General features: G+C 48.8%; 1 protein-coding gene and 2 non-coding genes across 3 annotated transcripts; 2 read left to right on the top strand and 1 right to left on the bottom strand.

The window, feature by feature from the left end:
• Positions 1 to 7,392: 7,392 nt before the first annotated feature.
• LOC134339630 (streptavidin-V2-like) lies at positions 7,393 to 11,362 on the top strand. Its single transcript, XM_063036308.1, has 4 exons — positions 7,393 to 7,461; positions 8,039 to 8,234; positions 9,775 to 9,901; positions 11,332 to 11,362. The coding sequence occupies exons 1-4, from the start codon at positions 7,393 to 7,395 to the stop codon at positions 11,360 to 11,362; spliced, it is 423 nt and encodes a 140-aa protein (XP_062892378.1).
• Positions 11,363 to 16,820: 5,458 nt separating this feature from the next.
• Positions 16,821 to 16,892, bottom strand: trnae-uuc (transfer RNA glutamic acid (anticodon UUC)). Its single transcript has one exon. It is a non-coding gene; the product is annotated as a tRNA-Glu (tRNA).
• Positions 16,893 to 24,623: 7,731 nt separating this feature from the next.
• Positions 24,624 to 24,695, top strand: trnae-uuc (transfer RNA glutamic acid (anticodon UUC)). Its single transcript has one exon. It is a non-coding gene; the product is annotated as a tRNA-Glu (tRNA).
• Positions 24,696 to 26,639: the final 1,944 nt, after the last annotated feature.

Below are 26,639 nucleotides of genomic sequence, written 5' to 3'. Positions count from 1 at the left end.
TGGACTCGGTGTCGGCTGCTTCCAAGGCATCGGCAAGTTGACGGTGCCTGGAGGTTTATGACAGGGAGTTTCTCCCTTTTGCCGCCTGCTATCGGGGACTCGGGAGTCGATCGACTCGGGGACTTTGAGACTTCATTTACCGTACCCACGGTTTGTTCTTCATCAAATTATGGTATTGTTTTGCACTGCTGTAACTATGCAGTATGTTATAATTATGTGGTTCTGTCAGTGTTAGCCTTTGGTTTGTCTTGTTTTCTATGATATCACTCCAAAGAAACATTGTATCATTTCCTAATGCATGTATGCATTTCTAAATGACAATAAAAGAGGACTGGGTGTTCTCAAAATCTAAAAAAAAAACAAACTGGGGGTGCGCTCTGGTTCAGCGAGGCGCGCAGGCGGGAATGTGGGTGTACGTGGACACTGGAGCCAAACTTTTGCAATAGTCAAAGGCAGGTGACATTAAGGGACCAGGTTAGGAACTCCCGGGAAGTTGGTGCGCTTAAGTCTCTCTACGCAGGAGGCATGAATTCGCAGAGGGGGATGGGCTACCTGCACCTTCCCGAAGTCCAAAGCAATAAGAGAACGCAAACTAAAGTGTTACAGTTACAGAGAAAATGCAGTGCAGGCAGACAGATAGAGTGCAAGGGTAAAGGTGGGTGAATGCGGTGGGATTGGTGCTGGTCTGGTGGTTTCATTGTATGAGAGGCCGGTTCGGGGGTCTGATAACAGTGGGACAGAAGCTGTCCTAGAGGGCCCTGGGCCTGTACTGGAGTTTAGAAGAATGCGGGGGGAGGAATCTCGTGGAAATATATCGAATACCGGTGGAGTGTACGTGGAGAGGGGAATTCCTTTAGTTGTCGGGGAGGGGGGGAGGTGCGGGAGGTCTAGGACCAGAGGGCACAGCCTCAGAATGGAAGGACGTCCTTTTAGAACAGAGATGAGGAGTAATTTCTTTTGACAGAGGGCGGTGAATCGGTGGAATTCGTTGCCACAGCCCGCTGTGGGTGTATGTAAAGCCGAGTTTCATAGGTTCTCGTTTAGGGAAAATGTCAAATGTTAATAATCAGAATCAGAATCTGGTTTGTTATCACCGGCAAGTGGCGTGAAATTTGTTAATTTAGCAGCAGATCAATGCAATACAAATTATAGTAGAAAAAATGAGTAAATCAATTCCAGTATACGTCTATTGAATAGATTAAAATCGTGTAAAAACAGAATAATATATATTTTAAAAAGTGAGATAGTGTTCTTGGGTTCGATGTCCATTCAGAAATCGGGCGGCAGAGGGGAAGAAGCTGTTCCTGAATCACTGAGTGTTTGCCTTCAGGCTTCTGTACCTCCTCCCTGATGGTAACAGTGAGAAAAGGGCATTCCCTGGGTGCTGGAGGTCCTTAATAATGGACGCTGCCTTTCTGAGACACCGCTCCCTGAAGATGTCCTGGGTACGCTGTAGGCCAGTAGCCAAGATGGAGCCGACTAAATTTACGACCCTGTGCAGCTTTTTTCGGCCCTGTGCAGGAGGAGAATGGGATTGAGAGGGATAATAAATCAGGCGTGATGGGAAGGCTAGCAGAGTCGATGGGTCGAATGGCCTAACCCTGCTCCTATGCGCTCATGGTCTTAAATCTACGCATACTGGGTCCCATGTCCTCAATCTTGGTTAAAAGTCTATTTGTGTTAACACTGCACATAACCCCCGTACTTGTATACCCACAAGAGAGTAAAGTTGAGAAATCAAGACAGAGACTACGGACAAAAATAAACTGAGAAAACTTTCATATCCATTTCGATTTTTTTTTAAACGTTGTAACCGTACTGAAATTCCGTGTGAAAAAGTTGTCTTTCAAATCTCTTTCTATTTGCGTTATCATGCTTCATTGTCTCCCATATGGTCTAGCGGTTAGGATTCCTGGTTTTCATCCAGGCGGCTCAGGTTCGACTCCCGGTACGGGAAACAAACGTTTTTGGGCGACACGGTACTGAGACTCGGGGCCATTTCCATATGCGTTCCACTGGTTCCCAAAGTACGGGGGTTCAGGTTATTAAGGTGGGGGCAGGCTCTTTGTCGCCGGAAACGACGCACCTCCTGTATGTTTCGGAGTACATTTAGATTATGAAGACACGCAGTCCTCTTTTATTGTCATTTAGTAATGCATGCATTAAGAAATGATACAACATTTCCTCCGGTGTGATATCACAAAATACGGGACAGACCAAGACTGAAAAATCTAACAACCCCACATTATTATAACATATAGTTACAACAGTGCAACAATACCATAACTTGATGAAGAAGTCCATGAGCACAGTAAAAAATTCAAAGTCTCTCAAATGTCCCACATCTCACGCAGACGGGAGAAGGAAGAAAAACTCACCCTGCCATGCCCGACCGCAGTCTGACTCTGAGTCATCCGAAAACTTCGAGCTCTGATCAACTCTCCGACACGGAGTACTGAGCGCTATCTCTGTCCGAACGATTCGACCTCAATCTCGTTCGCCACCAGCAGGCAAAGCCGGAGATTTTGAGGCCTTCCCTCCGGAAGATTCCCGACCGCGCAGTAACAACGGCAGCGAACTGGCGTTTCAGAAATTTCTCCCGATGTTCCTTTGTGCTTTCACGTCTGTCTCCATCAAATCAGGATTTTCCACGGCCCCTATTTAACTGATACGATATCGTTTTTCACCGGGGGGCTGCGCACGCGCGGCGCGCTGCTCTCTCCCCCCCCCGCCCCCCCCGCCTGATCTCTGCCGGGCGCTCCCACTACTCTCTGTGTGAATCTCCTGGAGTGGCCAAGTCCAGACCTCAATGCATTTGAGAATTTGCGGCTGAACTTGAAAATGGCTGTTCACTCACCATCCCCATTCCATCTGACAGATCTTGAGCGGTTTTGTAAAGAAGAATGGGGAAAAATTCCAGTGTCCAGATGTGCAAAGCTGTTAGAGACCTATCCACACAGACTCAAGGCTGTAATTGCTGCCAAAGGTGCATCTGCTCAATACTGACTTGAAGGGGCGAATACTTATGCGATCAATTATTTTGTGTTTTATATTTGAAATTAATTTAGATCACTTTGTCGAGATCGCTTTTCGCTTTGAAACGAAAGGGTCTTTTTCTGTTTGATCAATGTCAAAAAGCTAAATTAAATCCAGTGATTCAATGTTGTAAAACAATAAAACATGACAACTTCCAAGGACGGGTGAATACCTTTTTATTCTCAGGCACTGCAGATAGATTGGTAGGTAGATTGATAGATACGCAGGTAGGTAGATTGATTGATAGATAGGTAGGTAGCTATGCCGATAGGTAGATAACCAAGTAGATAGATAGATTGATTGATTAATAGATAGATAAAATAAATAACTTCAAACACAATATGTACATCCCTGAAAGTTAATGAATAGGTTGTTTTTGAGCTCTCCTTGAGCCCGGCGGTCCGTGTATCTTCGGCCCGATGAGGGAGAGAGTGGGATGAAGGGAAAATGTCTGGGGTGAACGGATTATGCTGACTGCTCTACCGAGGCAGCAGGACCTGCAGACCATAAACATAAGGGATTCTGCAGTTGCTGGAAATCGCGAACAAGGCGCACAAGGAGGAGGAGGAGAAGATGGCGGCGCGACGGCAGCGCGCACGGCCTCTCCAGTGAATGATATCTGTAATCTGTCAAGTAGGGGACCGTGCACAATCCTGATTTGATGGAGACGGACGTGAGAGTACAGAAGAACATCTGGAGAAACTTCTGAAATGGCCGCTTCGCGGCCGCTGCTACAGTGTGGTGACCGGAATCTCCGGAGCTGAAGGCCCCGAATCGTCAGCTTTGCTTGTTTCAGCGGCCGGGACGAGGTCGAAGGCGCTCGGGAGGCTGTATCGGAGGGGCTGGTCGGAGGCTCGAAGTTTTCGGACGGACGGACTCAGTGTTGGCTGTGGTCGGCTGCTTCCAATGCATCGACAAGTTGTCAGTGCCTGGAGGTTTATGGCGGGGAGTTTCTCCCTTTTGCCGCCTGCTATCGGGGACTCGGGAGTCGATCAGGACTTGAGATTTTTTTTTACTGTGCCCATGGTCTGTTCTTTATCAAATTATGGTATTGGTTTGCACTGCTGTAACTAAATGTTACAATTAAGTGGTTCTGTCAATATTAGTCTTCGGTTTGTCCTGTTTTCGGTGATATCACTCTGGAAGAACATTGGATCATTTCTTAATGCATGTATGCATTTCTAAATGACAATCAAAGAGAACTGAGTGTTCTCATAATCAAAAACAAACGCCGTAGGAGCTCGACATGGGCCAGGCAGCACCAACGGAGCGGAACAAGCAGGCGACCTTTCGCGCCGGGACTCTTCATGCCCTGATGAAGCATCCTGAAGAGGGTCCTCGGCCTGAAACATCGACTCTTTTATTCCCCTCCAGTGATGCTGACCTGACCTGCCGAGTCTCCCCCAGCACTTTTTTATTTGAGTAGAGTGCGGACTCCAATGGAGGGGAGGCGGATTTCCGTGACGATCTGGACTGTGTCCATGATTCCCTGCAGATTCTTGCTGTCTTTGTCGTGCAGTTTGCCGTGCCAAGCCGCGATGCACCTGTAAAAACAGGAAAAGCTCCTCTGGGTGCGTTCCAAATTTCCTTCAACACCTCCCCACCCACCCCCCGGTGATTGCAATTGTTTGGCCGCAGAGTCCACGTACAATCTCATTCCAGTCTGCACGCTTCACTGAGGGAGAGCCCATCCCCAGCTTGTTAGAATGAGAGATACGAGTATGTGTTTGGTGGGGGGGGGGGCAGTGCAATTCGCTCGCTATGGGAGGCGGTGGGATGGTGATGTACGTTTCCGCTGCTGCCAGAGCCCGCGGTACCTCCTGAGGCCCCCGTCCCAGCAGGGCCGCAGTGACACGCAGCGCGATGGAGGCTGGTCCCCGATAAGCGGGAAAAAGAAATACCCACAACCTCACAGCCGGTCTGGCAGCGTTTATGCGGGGGTGGGGTGGGGGGGGGAATAAAGAGTCGACGCTTCGAGCCGAGATCCTTTTTCGGGGCCCCCGCTGAAGGGGGTTCGATCCGAAACACGGACATTTTATTCCTCCCCATAGATGCTGCCTGACCTGCTGAGTTCCTCCAGCACTTGATGTCTGTTACTCCGGATTTCTGGCTCTTGCAGAATCTCTCCTCTGTTTAAGGGGGAGGATTGAATAAACGCTTCTTGCCAAATCCGGAGAGAAACCGAGTTATTAAAAAACAATGTTTCACAGTGAAGGGGTGCAGGAACGTTCACCGGGGCAGTGACGCGGGGTCAGGCTGGCAAAGCCTAGGGGGCGCTGCGTTACCCCCAGGAAGGGGCTTGTGCATCGTCGTCGTCCGTGGGATCTCACTGTTCTCAAAATTGCCGAGCTCAGGAGCAGCAGTCGGCGTGTGACGGCACCTCACTGCTGGGAGATGGAGCTTAATGCTGATAAATGTGAGGTGCTACATTTCGGTAGGACTAATCAAAATAGGACAGACATGGTAAATGGTAGGACATTGAAGAATGCAGTAGAACAGAGGGATCTAGGAATAATGGTGCATAGTTCCCTGAAGGTGGAATCTCATGTGGATAGGGTGGTGAAGAAAGCTTTTGGAATGCTGGCCTTTATAAATCAGAGCATTGAGTATAGGAGTTGGGATGTAATGTTGAAATTGTATAAGGCATTGGTAAGGCCAACTTTGGAATATTGTGTACAGTTCTGGTCACCGAGTTATAGGAAAGTTGTCAATAAAATCGACAGAGTACAGAGGAGGTTTACTAAAATGTTGCCTGGGTTTCATCTCCTAAGTTACAGAGAAAGGTTGAACAAGTTAGGTATTTATTCTTTGGAGCGTGTTAGGTTGAGGGGGGACTTGATAGAGGTGGTTAAAATTATGAGGGGGATAGATAGAGTTGACGTGGATAGGCTTTTTCCATTGAGAGTGGGGAAGATTCAAACAAGAGGACATGAATTGAGAGTTAAAGGACAAAAGTTTAGGGGTAACATGAGGGGGAACTTCTTTACTCAGAGAGTGGTAGCTGTGTGGAACGAGCTTCCAGCAGAAGTAGTTAAGGCAGGTTCGATGTTGTCGTTTAAAGTTAAATTGGATAGATATATGGGCAGGAAAGGAATGGAGGGTTATGGGCTGAGTGCAGGTCGGTGGGACTAGGTGAGAGTAAGAGTTCGGCACAGACTAGAAGGGCCGAGATGGCCTGTTTCCGTGCTGTAATTGTTATATGGTTATATGGTTATATGGTTATATACGGTTATATACGGTTATATGTGGGGCGTTCTGAGACTGGGATTGGGGGGGGCGGGAAGGCCCTCGCCCCTGTACTCTAAACCTCTTGCAATCGACCCCAACGAAACCAAGTGAGTGGACGCAGAGATCCCATGAGACCCACGTTTCCTGATCGAACTCCTGCCTATATAGAACTCCGCCAGCCTCTTTCTGCCGGTGGGAACAGCAGCGCCTTCATTATCAAAGTTCCAAGTAAACTGATCATCAAACTATGTAGAAATATCCATCGGCAATCCCGAAATTCATTTTCTTGCGGGCATTCACAGTAGAACAAAGCAGTACAACGGAATCAGTGAAAAACTACGCATGAACTCTGGCAAGCATCCAATGCACAGTCAACGTCGGGAGCAAACTTAAATATGGGTTTGGAACTGTAGTTAGTCTCACAGTCCTAAGTGTAAAGTGAGTAGGGGGGCTAAGCTGATGGAGATCGTGGAGATATCTTATTGAAACCCCGCTTATCCTTTCTTCGTTGCGTTGATACCTTTCTGCTCCCCCCTTCCTCCACCTCCCCACTCCTCACCCAGTGACCCCGATCCTGCTGACAACACCGCCCCGTTTAGTGCCGCCGGCAATCTTGAAACATTGCCGCCACCCTGCCCCAAATCCAGACGCAATGAATGCCCGATTGACCCCAGGATCAGTGTCAAGGTTCACTTCAAGATCAACGCCAGGTTGGCGTCTTCAGATGCCGTGCCGTTCCTGTTCGTGATTGGAGGAGTGTGTGTGTGGGGCGGGGGGAGGGGGGAGCAGATGAGTGAAATAGATATGAAGTATTTAAAAAAAAATACAGCAGCAGTGATTCTGCAGAATTTGGAAATAGAGTCATGGAGAAGTAGACCACAGAAACAGGCCCTTCGGCCCATCTAGTCCGTGCCAAAACCACTTAATCTGCCTATACCCATCGCACGGCACCTGGACCACAGCCTTCCATATATACTATCCAGAAATATACAATTCTGTACAGTTATATATGTGGTTTCGCAATCGCCCAATCATCATACCCACCCTGCGCTCTTTTTCCCACAATCCACCTGGGCAGGGTATATTACCTGGCACCTGCGCGCTCCATCTCAGATCGGAGGTGACATCATGCTGCGCAAACTTCCCCGCCTGTTTCTCCTGTTGGCGCTGGGCAACGTCGGTGCCTCTTGTTCCATTGTGGTAAGTCGTGGAAATAGGATTACTGCGGGAAAATTAGGGGCAATTGATTCATATTTGCGTTGGGAATTAACTCCCCATCGTTGCCCCGTGACCCCTGGGTTTGAGAGAGGTGGGGATTCAGCCAGGGTTCCTGCTCCCCTTCTCCGACCCCTGGGTTAGAGAGAGAGAGAATCAGACAGGGTTCCTGTTCCCCGTCACTGACCGGTCAACCCTGGGTTAGAGAGACGGGAGATCAGTCAGGGTCCTTACGCGGAAATCACGGAGATTTGTTAAGTCCGCCTCCTACTCCTGGATCTATCGAGTCCGGTTGCGACTGCGAGCCCTCGGTGACCGGGGCTCCGCGCCGAAGGACAGACAGCCGGAACTCCTTCGGCAGGATTGCGGCTGTACCCAGTCTCTGGGATCATGCTGTGTAGAATGACGCCCCCCCCCCCCCATGCTTCCTCCACACCAGTGGTGACTGCACCTTAAGGTTGCGTCGCTGGCCCTGATAAACTGTGGGATTTTCCTGAAAGGTGGGCGCTACGGAGTTGCTGGTGACCGGCGAGATTCGATGAGGTGACCTTGATTTCAGGTCCCGACTCTGGCCGGCTGCTGGATTAATGAACTGAATTCGATGGCGAACATCATGATGAACGAGGACGGGACCCTGACAGGCACCTACAAATCCGCAGTGTCCAGCGTTAGGCAGCAGGTTGAAGGAGATCTAATCGGATTCCAGGTCAATATCGAGCAGCCGACCTTTGGGTTTGTGGTAAAGTGGACCTCAGGTACGTTGCTAATCCACGCGTTCTCTGCCCGAGTTCCCGGGGCACTGCGGCTCCCTCCCTCTGTCTCCCATATAAGCCCCCATCTTAAATTCCTCCATATACCTGTCTAGTAGTCTCTTAAACTTCACTAGTGTATCTGCCTCCACCACTGACTCAGGCAGTGCATTCCACGCACCAACCACTCTCTGAGTAAAAAACCTTCCTCTAATATCCCTGTTGAACTTCCCGCCCCTTACCTCAAAGCCATGTCCTCTTGTATTGTGCAGTGGACCCTGGGGAAGAGGCGCTGGCTGTCCACTCTATCTATTCCTCTTAATATCGTGTACACCTCTATCATGTCTCCTCTCATCCTCCTTCTCTCCAAAGACTAAAGCCCTAGCTCCCTTAATCTCTGATCATAATGCATATTTTCTAAACCAGGCAGCATCCTGGTAAATCTCCTCTGTACCTTTTCCAATGCTTCCACGTCCTTCCTATAGTGAGGCGACCAGAACTCGACACAGTACTCCAAGTGTGGCCTAACGAGATTTTTATAAAGCTGCATCATTACATCGCGACTCTTAAACTCTATCCCTCAACTTATGAAAGCTAACACCCCATAAGCTTTCTTAACTATCCTATCCACCTGTGAGGCAACTTTCAGGGATCTGTGGGCATGTACCCCGAGATCCCTCTGCTCCTCCACACTACCAAGTATCCTGCCATTTACTTTGTACTCTGCCTTGGAGTTTGTCCTTCCAAACTGTACCACCTCACACTTCTCCGGGTTGAACTCCATCTGCCACTTCTCAGCCCACTTCTGCATCCTATCAATGTCTCTCTGCAATCTTTGACAATCCTCTACACTATCTACAACACCAACAACCTTTGTGTCGTCTGCAAACTTGCCAACCCACCCTTCTACCCCCACATCCAGGTCGTTAATAAAAATCACGAAAAGTAGAGGTCCCAGAACAGATCCTTGTGGGACACCACTAGTCACAAACCTCCAATCTGAATGTACTCCCTCCACCACCACCCTCTGCCTTCTGCAGGCAAGCCAATTCTGAATCCACCTGGCCAAACTTCCCTGGATCCCATGCCTTCTGACTTTCTGAATAAGCCTACCGCGTGGAACCTTGTCAAATGCCTTACTAAAATCCATATAGATCACATCCACTGCACTACCCTCATCTATATCCCTGGTCACCTCCTCAAAGAACTCTTTCAGGCTTTTTAGACACGATCTGCCTTTCAGAAAGCCATGCTGGCTGTCCCTGATCAGACCATGATTCTCTAAATGCCTATAGATCCTATCTCTAAGAATCTTTTCCGGCAGCTTTCCCACCACAGACGTAAGGCTGACTGGTCTATAATTACCCGGACTATCCCTACTACCTTTTTTTGAACAAGGTACTGAGAGACTGTCGCGCTATCAGAGGGGTGATGCGGGGGAAGTGTCACAATGTGGGACCGCTGCACTGCGGGAGGGCCTGTGCTACGACAGGGCCTGTACTGAGGGACGGTAGTAACAGTATTTTAAAATACTTTCTGTGCTCAGATTCGGTCCGGGGGAGTGTCACAGTGTGGACCGGACAGATGTTTGTCATAAATGGAAACGATACTTTGATGAGCATGTGGTTACTCCGATCAAATTCCCCCGTCGACAGCAACTGGGGGGCGACCCGGTAAGTCCTGAATCTCTTGCGTAGACGCGCAGATCCAGGGGACCGTGCGCCAGACTGTTCACCGCGCCACAATCCACGGGGTCGTGCGGTCAAATCCCACCCCTGAGATCTGAGCACTGAGGGGACGCTGCACTGTGCGAGGGAGCGCCGCGCCATGGGAGGGGCTGTGAAGAGGAAGCGCCACCGTAGGGAAGGGGTAGTGAGTGAGCGTCGTACAGTGAGCGGGGGTGTAGGGGTCAGTGAGGGGTGGGCAGCGTCGTCCTATGGGAGGGGCGGATGAAGATGAAGCGTTGTAAAGAGGTGGATGGATGAGGAGGGAGGGTCGAGCTGCGTGAGTGGGTGGTGAGAGCGGAGGGAGTGTCGGTGTTAGGGAAGCGCCGACAATGGGAGAGGTGGTGAGGGTGGGGGCGGGGATGGGAATGAGAGGGGAGACAATGAGCAGTGAGTCCCGTCCTGATGAAGGGGCGGTGGGGAGCGAGAGTGACAACGAACTCCAGGACACCCTTGGCTGGTGAAAGGCGCTGCAGAAGTGGAGGGATTCCAACTTGAAATGCGGCTACTCCGCAAGGGTTCAGCTCCGGTGCAAACCGCTGGGAAATTTTCCGCACCGAGAGAGAGGGCCCAGAATTCCAGGAGCCCGGTCACATGGGACGGGTGACATCGTAATTCACCAAAGTGTTAGTCCGAGACTCTGTCCGTAACCTCAGCTGTTCCTGCCCTGGGTGTGTGTAATGGGAGCTTCACTCTGTGTCTGATCCCGGGAGTGTGTGATGGGACAGTGTAGAGGGAGCTTCACTCTCTGTCTGACTCCGGGGGTGTGTGATGGGACGGTGTGGAGGGAGCTTCACTCTGTGTCTGACCCCGGGAGTGAGTGATGGGACGGCGTGGAGGGAGCTTCACTCTGTGTCTGACTCCGGGAGTGTGTGATGGGACGATGTGGAGGGAGCTTCACTCTGTGTCTGACCCCGGGAGTGTGTGATGGGACGGCGTGGAGGGAGCTTCACTCTGTGTCTGACTCCGGGAGTGTGTGATGGGACGGTGTGGAGGGAGCTTCACTCTGTGTCTGACCCCGGGAGTGTGTGATGGGACGATGTGGAGGGAGCTTCACTCTGTGTCTGACCCCGGGAGTGTGTGATGGGACGATGTGAATGGAGCTTCACTCTGTGTCTGACCTCAGGAGTGTGTGATACGGCAGCAAAGAGGGAGTTTCACTCTAACCCCTTCTGCCTGCCTCACAACGCCCTGTTTGGGATTACTGGGTGGAAACGCTGAAGTTACCCGGACTCCGATGTGACAATTACATGAAGTGACCAGGGGAAATGAAGCGGGAATTCTGCAGCCTGGATCACACTGTGAAACGCGAAACTGAATGTTCCCAGTTCCACTGACTCGTGTCTCTACTCACCTGTGTCTTTCTCCGTTGGAAACAGGACGGGGACGGACACATTCACACGTTGTTAAAAGCAGTGCGGATCCACGGATGCAGACGGAAATGAGCGGAAATGTGACCCCAGCAAGGAAGGCTCGTAGGGGAGATGGGGAGCCAAATGCGATGGTCACGGCTTCCGCTGCCTTTCAATTTCTGTAATCGGCCGATAAATCATTATTAATCATAATCTCATTAAAAGAGACATTTTGAGCATCAGATTTCGGTGTCGGCTGGACGTCTCTCTCCATACAGTGAGGGCAGGTGTGGCAAGATATAGGAAGGCGTAGACAGATACGGCCAGGTGTGGGCGATGTGTGCATGTGTGGGAAGAGGTGGGAAGGTATTGACAGATACGGGCAGGTAGGGCGATATGTGCAGGTGTGGGAGGATGTGGGAAGGTGTGGACAGATATGGGCAGGTAGGGCGATGTGTGCAGGTGTGGGAAGCTGCAGGAAGGTGTGGACAGATATGGGCTGTGTGTGCAGGCGTAGGAAGATGTGGGAAGGAGTGGCCAGATTATGGGCAGGTAGGGCGATGTGTGCAGGTGTGGGAAGATGTGGACGTATATGGGAAAGTTTGGGCTGTGTGTGCAGGTGTGGGAAGGTGTAGTCAGATGCAGACAGGTGTAACAGCATTGGACGGATGTGGGCAGATGTGATATGGTGTGGGCAGGTGCAAGCAGGCGTGGACAGATCAGAGCCAGAATCAGATTTGTCATCACTGACATACTGTACCGCATTAAATTGTTGTTTTGTGGGAGGAGTACAAAACAAAGACTTACTTAACAAATAAATAAATAAATAAACAGTGCAGAAGATAAAGGGGTATGGGCTTATGTGTGGTCGTGTGGACAGGTGTGGGCCAGTGTGTCCTGTGTGAATTACACCCTGGGATCCCTCTCCTCCTCTGGGCTCTGCATTCCTCAGCATTTGGAAAATAAAGTTTGTCTTGACACTTCAAACCCCATTTGCCAGTTCGGTGCCCGCTCACTATCCTACCTCTATCCCTCTGTAGACCCCTCTTCACAGTTACCTTCCCTACCTACCGTGGCACCTAATTTAGTAAGTTCATCGAAGGTATCCAAGAGAAGGGGCGCGTGTGTGGGGGGGGGGGCGGGTGCGGTGGGGGCAGTTTACTACAAAGAATTCATCTCGAATGATCGTGAACTGTCTAATCTTGGCGTCAGGGATTCGTGTGGTCCTTTGGAAGTTTCAACCCATGATCCAATCATGGTCATAGGACTTTACAGCGAGGCCATTCAGCCCATCAATCGCCCATGTACACTCATCCTACTTTAGTGCTTCGGCCATCTTGACTATACCTTGTCCCACCATGACTCTCGTAAAATTGATATCCCCATTTCTCAATTCCTTCATCTCCACCCGTCTGCTTCCAGAATGAGGCTTAGTTTTCCAAGAGAACAGGGATACCTTCCTTCTTCAAAGAACGGGGTTTCCCTTCCTCCTGCATCCATCTACATCTCCTCCATCTCCTGGATATCCACACTCAGCCCCATCTTCTCGCCACCTTAACTGGCATAGAGTTCCTCTTGTCCCCATCTACCACCCCATGAGCGCCCGCCTCCAACACACCATTCTCCACACTTCTCTGCTATCTTCAGTGGGATCCTACCACCAAATACATCCAACCTCGGCCCTCCAGTCTCCGCTTTCCAAAGGGATCTCTCCCTCCGTGATTCCTTGTCCATTTGTCCCTCCTAATCCCTGCAAGCGACAGAAATGCTACACCTGCACATTCACCTCCGCCCCCCCCCCATTCCCCTCCATTCAGGGTCCCAAACAGTTCTTCCAGGGGAGGCAACACCTCATCTACCTATCTATTGGAGTCGTCTATTGTATCGGATGCTCCTGATATGGCCTCCTCTACAGTGCTTAGACCCGACATGAATGTCAAGCACCGCCGCTCTATCCACAAAGAGCAGAATTTCCCAGTGGCCAACCATTTTAATTCCTCTCCCCGTTCCCCTTCAGAGGTCTGCCACGAAGAGGCCACTCTCGGGGTGGAGGAAGAACACCTCATATTCCGTCGGGGTAGGCCCCAGCCTGATGGCATAAATATCAATTTCTTTTTCTGGTAGTTTTCCTCCCCGCCCGCCTTCCCTCTCCTTCTATTCCCCACTCTGGCCTCTGAACGTTTCTTCTCACATGCCTACCACCTTCCCCTGGTGCCCCTCCTCCTCCCCTTTCTCCCATGCTCCACTTTCCTATCAGATTCCTTCCTCTCCAGCCCTTTACCTTTTCCACCTATCACCTCCCAACTTCTTACTTCATCGTCCCTCCCCCACCAACTGGCCACACCTATCCCCTTCCGTCTTGTACTCTTTTCCCTCCCCTCAGTTTTTTTTTATTCTAGTGCCTCCCCCCTCCTTCCTATCCAGTCCTGGTGAAGAGGCTAAGGCTAAAAGTTTTATCCTTTCCATAGATGCGGCCTGATCTGCTGAGTTCTTCCAGCATTCAGTGTGTGCTGTTGAGAATGCGGGGGGTGGGGGGGGGAGGAGAAATGTAGTCATGGCGACTTTAACTGTGGAATGATAGTTGGTGCCAGATGGGGTGGTTTGAGTATCTCATAAACTGCTGATCTTCCTGGATTTTTACATTCAACAGTCTCTCGAGTTCATAGAGAAATGGTGCAGTAAACAATAAAACAAAAAAAAATTCAGTGAGTGTCAGTTCTGTGGGCAAAAATGCCTTGTTAATGGGAGAGGTCAGGGAAGAGTGACCAGACTGGTTCAAGCTGACAGGAAGGTGACAGTAACTCAAGTAACTACGCATTACAACAGTGGTGTGCAGAAGAGCATCTCTGAATGCACAGCACATCGAACCTTGAAGTGGATGGGCCACAGCAGCAGAAGATCACGTAAATCAGGGTCTCCCCTCTCGCCGTGAAATAGGGACAGAGAGAGAGAGAGAGAGAGAGAGAGGGAGGGAGAGAGAGAGAGAGAGAGAGAGAGAGAGAGAGAGGGAGAGAGAGAGAGAAAGAGAGAGAGAGAGAAGAGTGAGAGAGAGAGAGAGAGAGAGAGAGAGAGAGAGAGAGGGAGAGAGAGAGAGAGAGAGAGAGAGAGAGAGAGAGAGAGAGAGAGAGAGAGAGAGAGAGAGAGAGAGAGGGAGAGAGAGAGAGGGAGAGAGAGAGAGAGTCTGGGGTATGTCGAATACCGGGTGAACGAGTAGTCTTTGAGGTAGTGCAAGTCTGAGCCTTTACTGGTGCTTTGCTGCACGCTTCAGTGCTCGGTTGGTGGTGGGGGGGTGCTGAGGGTGCCGATACTTTTTTTGCTGGTGAGTGGTGGTTGTTTCCTTGCTGCTGCTTGTGCGTGGGAGGGGGAGCTGTGGGGGGGGGGGACTTTGGGGTTCTAACATGTAACTGTGGACTGTCACTTACGAGACGCCTGGATAGGCGGGACTATGATATCAGTATTACAAGCTGCGACGGACCACTGAGACTTTCAGTAAGAAAGGAGAGAGAGAGAGAGAGAGAGGCTGTGGACTACAAGCTGCCAGTGGGAGCTTGTTTAAAATGGGTAAAGTCTGATACTTTTCCATGCCCAGAAGATTGGGATGGTCAACGGCACACCGTCTATTGAATGTGTGACTGTCACTTAGTAAAATCCGTATGTGGATGTTTGTTGGAGCATCCTGTGGGATCACTGTTGTTAACCCTTACCTGGATTTGGGTGTGTTATGTGCCAACCCCTGTAACGCTCAGCTCTATCGCTTGTGATTATCTCGGGGAAACACAGTCCGCCCGCCAACCCGTGTCTCACGGTTGCGTCGGTTGCTGTGTAATGACACCTGATACAACCTCACACATCAATTATCAGACAGCACACAATGTACACTTTACAGATTACACTCTATAAATCTTACTGGGACTATGAGATTAATAGGGATACAATATACGAGAGAAAGAAGAAGGCGCCCAGACTTACCAAAGTCCAACTTCTTCGTGCACGCAAGTTGTAGCTCAAATAACGGGGTCTTCTCTTCACCCTGCGATCCCCTACGACCCCCTCGACTCGCCGCTCGGGATCATCCACGGTGGTCGACCAGAGCGCTTCCGGCACGTCCTTCCTCTCCGGGTCTCCTCCTGAAAAGTCCCTCAAACCACCCGGTTCCCAGCCATACGAGACAGAATGTCACCCACAAAAAGAATAACATGGACACTCATTGGTTCGTACTTCCCCGTATCAATAATATAACCCAAACAAGCTGCCAGAAAAAGAACCACTCTCTCCGCAGCGAACATCACAGGGAAGCCATTTTAATTATAACATAACAAAGAAGCCATTTTCATTAGCCTACGCAGTAAAAAGAAGAAACCCCTTACACCCCTTTTGGAAGAAAGGGATATTTCGTGACTGCCACCTGGTGATATTTCGACGTGGATTTCCGAACGTCTCGACAGACAAGATCTCCGACTACGGTTATTCATTTACCCAGCGTGGAACTTGTGGAATCTTTCGTCATTGCGTTTTCTCTAAAGTAGATTTACAGATCTCTCCCCTCACTCATTTATTCCGTGGATTACAGGACATTCCTACTTTGCATTCTGAATCCTAAGAGTTTAAGAATTGTTCCCAAACTTGATAGTTTGGGAGCCACACACACAAGCATAATATTGTTAACTTCTATTTATTTCATTTCATCTTTTATATATTGAGTAGATACTAATAAAGATAGTGGTTTTAACATAAAAACCTGACTTAGTTTGTGATCTATTGCTGCTGGTGCGTAACAAATTTGGGAGCTCGTCTGCGACATGAACAAAATTGGAGCTTATTGATTGATTGATTGATTATCGAACTGATCGGTTACTTCCCTTTTGATTGACTTGTGTGTGGAAACCAGCAGCAATGGATATCGATGAATTTCTGGCATCGCCAGACCCTGAGGCATTAGGGGATGAAAGGATGACTTGTTGGCCATTGCCAGAAAGCTGGAACTTACTGCGGCAAAGCCGGCTATGAGAACGGCAGTGATTCAGAGGAGAACAGCTGAGCACTATGTATCTCGGAGGGTCTTTAAAGAGGGGGTGTTAGAATTGTTTCCTGAAATTAAACCGGAGAACCCAGAGGTTCAGTTACGGCTGCAACAACTAAGGTTCGAGCGAGACAGACTTAGATTAGAAGCTGCGAAAAAAAAACAGTCGGAGGGAAGCAGCAGAAAAACAGAGGCGGTTTGAGGTGGAGAAGTTAAGGTTCGAGAGAGAAAAATTTCCGGCTCTAGGAATAAGTTTATTGCCAGTCGGGAAGTTAAATTGATGAAGACATCAATTTGATGAAGATCTCCATTTGAAGAAGACAAATACTTTCATCGTTTTGAGAAGGGTGCTCAGAGCCTACAGTGGCCAAAAGATGATGGCTGGTCTCTTCTGTTACAGAGTGTAATCAAGGGTAAAGTTCAGCACGGGATTACACCCACGTGGCGCACACTCCTTCCAGGATTTGAACCCGGGTCTCAGTACAGTGTCGTTTGCTTCCCATACCGGGAGTCGAACCCGGGCCGCCTGGGTGAAAACCAGGAATCCTAACCGGTAGACCATATGGGAGACGCTGAAAGACGATAGAGAGGATACATCGAAGGGATTTGAGAGGCAACTTCACACAGACACTGAGGTGGGACTTCAGCAAGCTGCATACAATCACAATCTTTAAAAAGCATTTCTAAATAGATATGAAACCCCCTGGTTCCCCTTGGCTGCGCAAGTCTCGGGAACACAACCTCCAGCCCCGCCAAACTCCTATATTGACGCGCTCTCCCACCCCAAACCCCGCTTTGTGTCGATGCTGTGTAATTCCCTACCGTGTTACAAATTAAGGCCACGAATTTACAGACAGTACACCGCAAACAATTAATACATTATCTTTACAGTTCTTAATTTGACTGGAGTGTTAGTAAAGAAAAGAACAAATAAAAATTTTAATGAAACACTCAAATGTGCGCAGGTTGGAGCTGACGGTTTCTCCATGGTCACGGATCTCGCCCCGGCTTCGTTTCATCACGGTCCTGCTTCGTGTCGAATTCTGCGGTATCTTCTCTCCTGCGTCTTCACTCTTCATCTCCTCTCGAACAACAGCCCCAGGGCCGACCTTTTTGTTCCTCACCAGAGAAACCTCCCCTGAATCCGACCATCCTTATTGGATGGCGCACATTTCTCCTCATCCCTTATCTTCAACAGTAACCCAAACAAGCTGAAAACAGAACAGACTGCTCTTACAGAACTGCCAAACTGAGATACATACAGCATAACAGTTAAAATATGAACCAGGGCATTTACATATATGAAAGGTTTCTCGGGGGTTTTTTTGGCCGTAGTCTCTGCCATCTTTTCTCAGCTTTACTCTCCTGTGGGTGTTTTAGTACGGAGGGATATGTACAAGGTGAACACACGTAGTCTTTCACCCAAGGTTGGGGGACTGAGGGTCAGAATGCATAGATTTTAGACCATAAGACATAGGAACAGATCTAGACCATTCGGCCCATGAAATCTGCTAACCTTTCCATCATGGCTGATTTATTGTCCCTTTGAAACCCTTTCTCCTGTCTTCTCCCTGTAACCTTTGACGTCCTTACTAATCAAGAACCTATCAATCACAGCTTTAAATATACCCAATGACCCGGCATCCAGAGCCGCCTGTGGCAATGAATTCCACAGATTCACCACCCTCTGTCTAAAGAAAATTCTTGCCTGTCTGCGTTCTAAAAAGGAGACCTTCTAATCCGAGGCTGTGCCCTCTGGTCCCAGACTTCCCAGCTGTAGAAAGCCAATCCTCCACATTCACTGTATACCTATTCAGTAGATTCCCTCCGCCCCTATCCCACGTTCTTCTAAAGCCCAGTGAGTCCAGGCGCAGAGCCCTCAGGGTATTGTTTCTATCTGGAACGGGCCTCTCATACAATGAAACCAGCAAACCAGCATCAGTCCCACCTCATTAGCCCACATTCTACCCTTGCACTTCACTTGTCCGCCTGCACTGCACTCTCTCTGTAGCTGTAACACTTTATTCTGCATTCTCTTTTTGCTTTCGACTTCTGGAGGGTGCAGATGGCCCATCCCTCTCTGCGAGCACCTGGCCCCTTCATTGAGGGAGTTCAGCGCACCGAGTCCCTGGGACTTCACTTCACGGATGACCTCACCTGGTCCCTGAATAATACCTCCCTGAAGAAGAAGGTTCAGCAGCCCCTCCACTTCCTGAGAAGGTTGAGGCAAACGAGGTTCTACAAAGTCCCTACAAAGGACTGTGAGAACGGCCGAGAGGACCATAGGGGTCTCCCTACCGCCCATCGGGGGCATTTATCAGGAGCACTGCTTACACAGGACCCTTAGCGTTATCAGGGATCCCACCCATCCATCCAGCATCCTCTTTGACTTTCTATCATCAGGCAGGAGACTCCGATGCATAAAGACAAGAACGGTCAGGATGGGAAACAGTTTCTTCCCTCAGGCCATCAGGATTCTGAACTCCCTGCCGCATCGCATTCGAAGTGTCACCGGTTAATCTGTTCTGTACCTGACAATATTTAAATTACGCACTTTCATTTGTTTTTTTATGCGTAATTCATTTGTAGATTTTATCCTTATCTTCATAAGTTTTTGTGTGTTAAGTGTTAGCGCGTGGCCAAGTGGTTAAGGCGTTCGTCTAGTGATCTGAAGGTCGCTAGTTCGAGCCTTGGCTGAGGCAGCGTGTTGTGTCCTTGAGCAAGGCACTTAACCACACATTGCTCTGCGATGACACCGGGGCCAAGCTGTGTGGGTCCTAATGCCCTTCCCTTGGACAACATCGGTGTCCTGGAGAGGGGAGACTTGCGGCATGGGCAACTGCTGGTCTTCCATACAACCTTGCCCAGGCCTGCGCCCTGGAAATCTTCCAAGGCGCAAATCCATGGTCTCATGAGACTAACAGATTGTGTATTATGTGTACGACTGTGATTTACACCCTGGTTCGTAGAAACGTTGTCTAGTTTCTAAATATATTGTATGTAATACATGTATATAATTAAATTGCAATAAACTTGAGTTACCTTGACTCGACCTCCACTCTGCCCAACCTCAATGTACCTATCTGTTGGTGTGATCGGGACGAACGGCGTGTAAGAGGAAAGTTTTTTTTCCTCCTGAACACGACACACCTGACAATTATAAACCGATTACCAATCACATTCATTACTTCTTGTCAGTCTTCAAAGCTCAACGTCAAAGCACAAAGCAAATTTTGTTATCAAAATGCGCCCTGTTTACGTCAGCCGAGATCCATTTTCTTGCGTACGCAGGGCCCTTAGTATTATCAAGGATCCCACCCGTCCATCCAGCATCCTCTTTGACTTTCTACCATCAGGCAGGAGACTCCGATGCGTAAAGACAAGAGCGGTCAGGATGGGAAACAGTTTCTTCCCTCAGGCCATCAGGCTTCTGAAATCCCTGCCACATCGCATCCGAAGTGTCACCAGTTAATCTGTTCCGTACCTGACAGTATTTAATTTATACACTTCAGTTTGTTATTTATGTGTGATTCTCCTGTGGATTTTATCCTTATTGTGTGTTATGTGTACTACTCTGCTTTACACCCTGGTTCGGAGAAACGTTGTCTTGTTTCTATATCCAATATATAGTTATATACGGTATATACAAGTATATAATTAAGTGACAATCAACTTGACTTGACTTCAACTCCGTTCTACCTCAAGGTGTTGGTGTGATCCGTACGGACGGCGTGTCAGAGAAAGTTTCTCCTTGAGCCTCGGCACGCGTGACAATGATAAACATTACCAATAACATTCAGGGTTCAAGATCGCTGATTGTCAGTCTTCAAAGCTCAACGTCAAATCAGAAAGTAGATTTTGTTATCAAAGTGCGCCCTGTATCTGTCGGCCGAGATTCACTTTCTTGCGGGCATTCTCAGCAGAACAACGAAGTACAGTAGAATCAGTGTGAAGCTACACACAAAGATACACAACTAACGTACGTAAGGAGATATACTTGACACATACAGAAAATAAACATATCATACCAATAAATAAACAAACTGATAATAAATAAGCACATAATGTATAGATAGACAGATAAATAAATAGATGAATTAATACTGGTAGAGAAATGGATACATGGAGGGAAAGTGATGGATAGATAGATATATAGAGAGACACAGACAATCCATAAAACGCAACGTACATGTAACCTTGTAATAAATAGCAAGTCGCCTCCTCCTTCATCTGAGACTCGCTGTCGGTGGGGGATATGCGGTCGGCGCTGCCACCCACCAGCCGGGTGCAGGATTTGAGAGGCAACTCACTGGCGCCTTCGGCGGTACAGCAACAGTGACCCACGAAAACAGCTACTTCCCAGAGCGGGAGTCGAACCCCGGCCGCCTGGGTGAAAAACCAGGAATCCTAACCGCTAGACCAATAGACAATAGACAATAGGTGCAGAAGTAGGCCATTCGGCCCTTCGAGCCAGCTCCGCCATTCACTGTGATCATGGCTGATTATCCACAATCAGTACTCCGTTCCTGCCTTCTCCCCATATACCTCGACTCCGCTATCTTTAAGAGCTCTATCTAACTCTTTCTTGAAAGCATCCAGAGAATTGGCCTCCACTGTCTTCTGAGGCAGAGCATTCCACAGATCCACAACTCTTTGGGTGAAACAGTTTTTCCTCGACTCCGTTCTAAATGGAGTTCTTATTCTTAAACTGTGGCCTCTGGTTCTGTACTCCCCCAACATCGGGAATATGTTTCCTGCCTCTAGCGTGTCCAATCCCTTAATAATCTTATATGTTTCAATCAGATCCCCTCTCAACCTTCTAAATTCCAGTGTATACAACACCAGTCGTTCCAATTTTTCAACATACGACAGTCCCGCCATCCTGGGAATTAACCTTGTGAACCTACGCTGCACTCCCTCAATAGCAAGAATGTCCTTCCTCAAATTTGGAGACCAAAACTGTACACAGTACTCCAGGTGTGGTCTTACAATGCCCCTGTACAACTGCAGAAGGACCTCTTTGCTCCTATACTCAACTCCCCTTGTTATGAAGGCCAACATGCCATTAACTTTCTTCACTGCCTGCTGTGCCTGTATGCTTACTTTCAGTGACGGATGAACAAGGACACCTAGATCCCTTTGTACTTCCCCTTTTCCAAACTTGACACCATTCAGATAGTAATCTGCCTTCCTGTTCTTGCCACCAAAGTGGATAACCTCACATTTATCCACATTAAACTGCATCTGCCATGCATCTGCCCACTCACCCAACCTGTCCAAGTCACCCTGCATTCTCATAACATCCTCCTCACATTTCACACTGCCACCCAGCTTTGCGTCATCAGCAAATTTGCTAATGTTACTTTTAATCCTTATATCTAAATCATTAATGTATATTGTACATAACTTTGGTCCCAGCACCGAGCCTTGCGGTACCCCACTGGTCACCGCCTGCCATTCCGAAAGGGACCCGTTAATCCCTATTCTTTGTTTTCCTGTCTGCCAACCAATTTTCTATCCATGTCAGTACTCTGCCCCCAATACCATGTGCCTTAATTTTGCCCACTAATCTCCTACGTGGGACCTTATCAAAGGCTTTCTGAAAGTCCAAGTACATTACATGCACTGGCTCTCCCTTGTCCATTTTCCGAGTTAGATCCTCAAAAAAATTCCAGAAGATTAGTCAAGCATGATTTCCCCTTCGTAAATCCATGCTGACTCGGACCGATCCTGTTACTGCTATCCAAATGTTTCGCTATTTCATCTTTTATAATTGACTCCAGCATCTCCCCCAACACTGATGTCAGGCTAACTGGCCTATAATTTCCTGTTTTCTCTCTCCCTCAGAATAGCGGAGGTGTAAGGGATTTGAGGGGCAACTTGCTGCCTCTCCTCCTCCCCCCCCCTCCCCCTGCAGGAACGCGGCCTTCAGAACCTCCACCTCCCTCTTTATCTTCATCTCCCGCGACAGCTCCATGTCTCAAAAGGTGCCATCCAACACGCCGGCAACGAAACAAGCCAGAAGGAAGTCGGAGACGGGACCACTGCAACGGGATGACCCCGCGACCGAAATGGAGAAGTGGAGGGGTTGAGAATGTGGGGAAAGCAGAGGGAGGGTTGGGGTAAGTAGCTCTCCACACCACCCCGACCCCCACCCTAGACCTGGGTGCGGAAGTTTCCCACAGAGGTCAGAGGATTAAAATTGAGTTTTAGTTGTCACAAGTCAATCGAAACATGCCGAGAAATGCGTCGTTTGCGTCAAATCAAATCAGAGAGCAATGTGCTGGATTGTCGGCCCCGGCGTCTTCGGTGTAGTATTGTTTTAGTGCCGCTGGAAAACGTTTACCTCCCATACCCGGGTCGCCTGGGTGAAAACCAGGAATCCTAACCGCTAGACCACATGGAAGACAGTGGAAGATAACAGAGGAAACATGAGGGGGTTTGAGAGGCAAATTACTGCAAACCTGTGCACTTGGATAGTAGAAAGGTTTCGGGCGATGCAGGCCAAGAGCAGGGATGATGGACTGAGGGAAGAAACTGTTTCCCATCCTGACCGTTCTTGTCTTTACGCATCGGAGTCTCCTGCCTGATGGTAGAAAGTCAAAGAGGATGCTGGATGGACGGGTGGGATCCTTGATAATACTGAGGGCCCTGCGTACGCAGCGCTCCTGATAAATGTCCCCGATGGACGGTAGAGAGACCCCTATGATCCTCTCGGTCGTTCTCACAGTCCTTTGTAGGGACTTCGGGTCCGATGCTCGGCTGCTCCCGGTGCAGTTTGTCAGGACGCCCTCAGTGGTGCTCCTGCAAAACACAGTTAAGATCTGGGGCGGGGTTGGTGGGGTGGGTTGAGGGTGGGGTAGAATCTCGTTTGCCTCGATCTTCTCAGGAAGCGGAGGTGATATTAAGGGACCAGGTGAGGTCATCCGTGATGTGAACTCCCGGGAACTTGGTGCGCTTAATTCTCTCAACGGAGGAGGCAATGTATTCGCAGAGGGGGGATGGTTTATCTACACCTTCCTGAAGTCCTGAGGACCGTTTAAGATAGAAACTATCCTACAGGACGCTACCCCTGTACTCACTGGGGTTTAGAAGACCGTGGGATGGTGGGGTGGCGGGGGGGGAGGGGGGAGAGAGAATCTACTGAATATGTATACAGTGAATATGGAGGAGGTTGGCTTCCTATAGTGGGGGAGTCTAGGACCAGAGGGCACAGCCTCGGATTAGAAGGTCGCCTTTTTAGGACAGAGATGACAAGGATTTTCTTCAGACAGAGGGTGGTGAATCTGTGGAATTCATTGCCACAGGCGGCTTTGGATGCCGGATCATTGGGTATATTTAAAGCTGCGGTTGGTTGGTTCTTCATTAGTAAAGGCGTCAAAGGTTACAGGGAGAAGGCAGGAGAATGGGGTTGAGAGGGATAATAAATCAGCCATGATGGAAAGGTTAGTAGATTTCATGGGCCGAATGGCCTCGTTCTGTTCCTATGTCTTATGGCCTTAAATATATGCATTCTGACTCTCAGTCCCCCAACCTTGGGAGAGTAAAGCTGAGAAAAGATGGCAGAGACTACGGCCAAAAAAAACCCTGAGAAACCTTTTATATATGTAACGCCCTGGTTCATATTTGTACTACTGTTATGCTGTATGTATGTCGTTTTTTCAGTTCTGTTCTCAGCTTGTTTGGGTTATTGTTGAAGATAAGGGACGAGGAGAAATGTGCACCATCCAATGAGGATGGTCGGATTCAGGGGAGGTTTCTCTGGTGAGGGACAGTAAGGTTGGCCTTGGGGCTGTTGTTCGAGGGGAGATGAAGAGGGAAGACGCAGGAGAGAAGATATCGTAGGATTCGACCCGGAGCGGGACCGTGAGTTAACGAAGCCAGGGGCGAGATCGATGACTGTGGAGAAACTGTCAGCTCCAACTTGCGCACATTTGAGTGTTTCATTAACATTTTTATTTGTTCTTTTCTTTACTCACACTTTAGTCAAATTAAGAATCGTAAAGATAATCTATTAATCGTTTGCGGTGTACCGTCTGCTATTTCGCGGCACTAATTTGTAACAGGGCAGCAAATGACGCAGCAACCACACAAACTGGGGTTTCGGGTAAGAGAGCGCTTCAATCTCCGGTTCGGCGGGGCTGGAGGTCTTCTTGCCGAGACTTGCGCAGCCAAGGGGAACCAGGGGTTTCATATATATTTAGAAATGTTTTTTAAAGCTTGCTGAAGTCCCACCTCAGCGTCTGTGTGAAGTTGCCTTTCGAATACCTTTGCATGTCCGCTGTTGTATGACAGCGTCTCCCATATGGTCTAGCGGTTAGGATTCCTGGTTTTCACCCAGGCGGCCCGGGTTCGACTCCCGGTATGGGAAACAAATGTTTTGGGGCGACACGGTACTGAGACCCGGGTTCAATTTCCGGACGGAGTTGGATTGTGTGGGTTCTTCCCGTGACCACGTGGGCGTTCACCTGTATCCTGTTCGTTTCGGGTAGTAAGTTGTGGGCAGGCTGCGTTGGCGCCGGAGACGTGGCGACACCTGCTGCCCGCCAGTAAATTGGACATAACCGACGCATTTCCTACCAGTTTCGGAGTACTTTTGACAAATAAAACTAACCTTTAAATCTATGCCCTCTTCCCTGGTGGAGAAATGCTCTTAGACCGTTTACTTTATCCAACGATTTTATATTTTATACTTTATTGTCGCCAAACAATTGATACTAGAACGTACAATCATCACAGCGATATTTGATTCTGCTCTTCACACTCCCCGGATTACAAATATTAAATATTTAAAATGGTTAAAATTAGTAAATATTAAAAATTTAAATTATAAGTCATAAATAGAAAATAGAACAGGGAAAGTAAGGTAGTGCAAAAAAAAACCGAGAGGCAGGTCCGGATATTTGGAGGGTACGGCCCAGAACCGGGTCAGGACCCGTTCAGCAGTCTTATCACAGTTGGAAAGAAGCTGTTCCCAAATCTGGCCCTACGAGTCTTCAAGCTCCTGAGCCTTCTCCCGGAGGGAAGAGGGACGAAAAGCATGTTGGCTGGGTGGGTCGTGTCCTTGATTATCCTGGCAGCACTGCTCCGACAGTGTGCGGTGTAAAGTGAATCCACGGACGGAAGATTGGTTTGTGTGATGTGCTGCGCCGTGTTCACGATCTTCTGCAGCTTCTTCCGGTCTTGGACAGGACAACTTCCATACCAGGTTGTGATGCACCCTAGAAGAATGCTTTCGACGGTGCATCTATAAAAATGAGTGAGGGTTTTAGGGGACAGGCCAAATTTCTTTAGTTTTCTCAGGAAGTAAAGGCGCTGGTGGGCCTTCTTGGCAGTGAGCTCTGCTTGGTTGGATCAAGTCAGGTCATTTGTGATATTGACCCCGAGGAACTTAAAGCTTTTGACCTGTCCCACTTGCACTTCGTCCGCCATTTCTTTGCCCCCCATTACTACCTCTCCAGCATCGTTTCCAGCAATCCAATATCCACTTGCGCCTCTCTTTTACGCTTTGTGCATCTGAAGAAACCGTTGGTATTATTGGTTCTTCTCCGTGGTTTGTCACCTTGTCGCGGTGGAGAAGCTTGTGTGGTCCTGAGATCCCGAGAGCAATGCCGTCTGGAGCTATGCTCCTGGTAGGGTCACCCATGGCGGTAAGGTCGAGGGTGAGGTCCCTGTCAAAGAACAATCCAACCAAAACCTCAACGGTGGAACAGGCGGACGAAGGAATAGCCAGGACGACGACGGTATTATTGGCTAGCTTACTTTAGTATTCCATATTTTCCTTCTTAATGACTTTTTAGTTACCTCCTGTTGGTTTTAAAAGCTTCCGAACCCTTCAACTTCCCGCTAATTTTTGCTCGATTATATACCCTCTCTTTGGCTCTTGTGTTGGCTTTGATTTGTCTTGTTCGCCACGGTTGCGTCACTTTGCCTTTCGAAAACATTTTCCTCTTTGGGACATACTTTCCGAATTACTTCCAGAAATTCCAGCCATCCTCGCTCTGCCGTCATCCCTGCCAGAGTTCTTTTCCAGTCAATTCTGGCCAACTCCTCTCTCAAGCCTCTGTAGTCCTCTTTACTCCACTGTAGTACTGATACATCTGACTTTAGCTTTTCAATAGAGGTTGTTGATCTCCGTTAAATATAGACTTTCTTTCTCTCCCACCATTTCCTGTGTCTGATAGACGTCACACAAAAAAAAACTGGGTTTCAAAAGACGTCAGTGTGGGTGTGTGACAGACGTATGGACACACGGTCCCGGGTTTCATACCCACACCGTTCTCTGCCTCTTGAATCTTCAGAATTTCGAAAGGAC

The sequence above is a fragment of the Mobula hypostoma genome, chromosome 30 (assembly GCF_963921235.1).
Source record: "Mobula hypostoma chromosome 30, sMobHyp1.1, whole genome shotgun sequence".
In the NCBI taxonomy this organism is placed as follows: Eukaryota; Metazoa; Chordata; class Chondrichthyes; order Myliobatiformes; family Myliobatidae; genus Mobula; species Mobula hypostoma.
The sequence above is the reverse complement of the archived record's forward strand: the minus strand, read 5'-3'. Positions and strand labels throughout refer to the sequence as shown.

Coding starts and splice junctions, on each gene's coding strand:
- LOC134339630 (XM_063036308.1), top strand. CDS start 7,393: ATGCTGCGCAAACTTCCCCGCCTGTTTCTCCTGTTGGCGCTGGGCAAC. Junction 7,462..8,038: donor TCGGTGCCTCTTGTTCCATT/GTGGTAAGTCGT, acceptor CCTTGATTTCAG/GTCCCGACTCTGGCCGGCTG. Junction 9,902..11,331: donor AGCAACTGGGGGGCGACCCG/GTAAGTCCTGAA, acceptor CGTTGGAAACAG/GACGGGGACGGACACATTCA.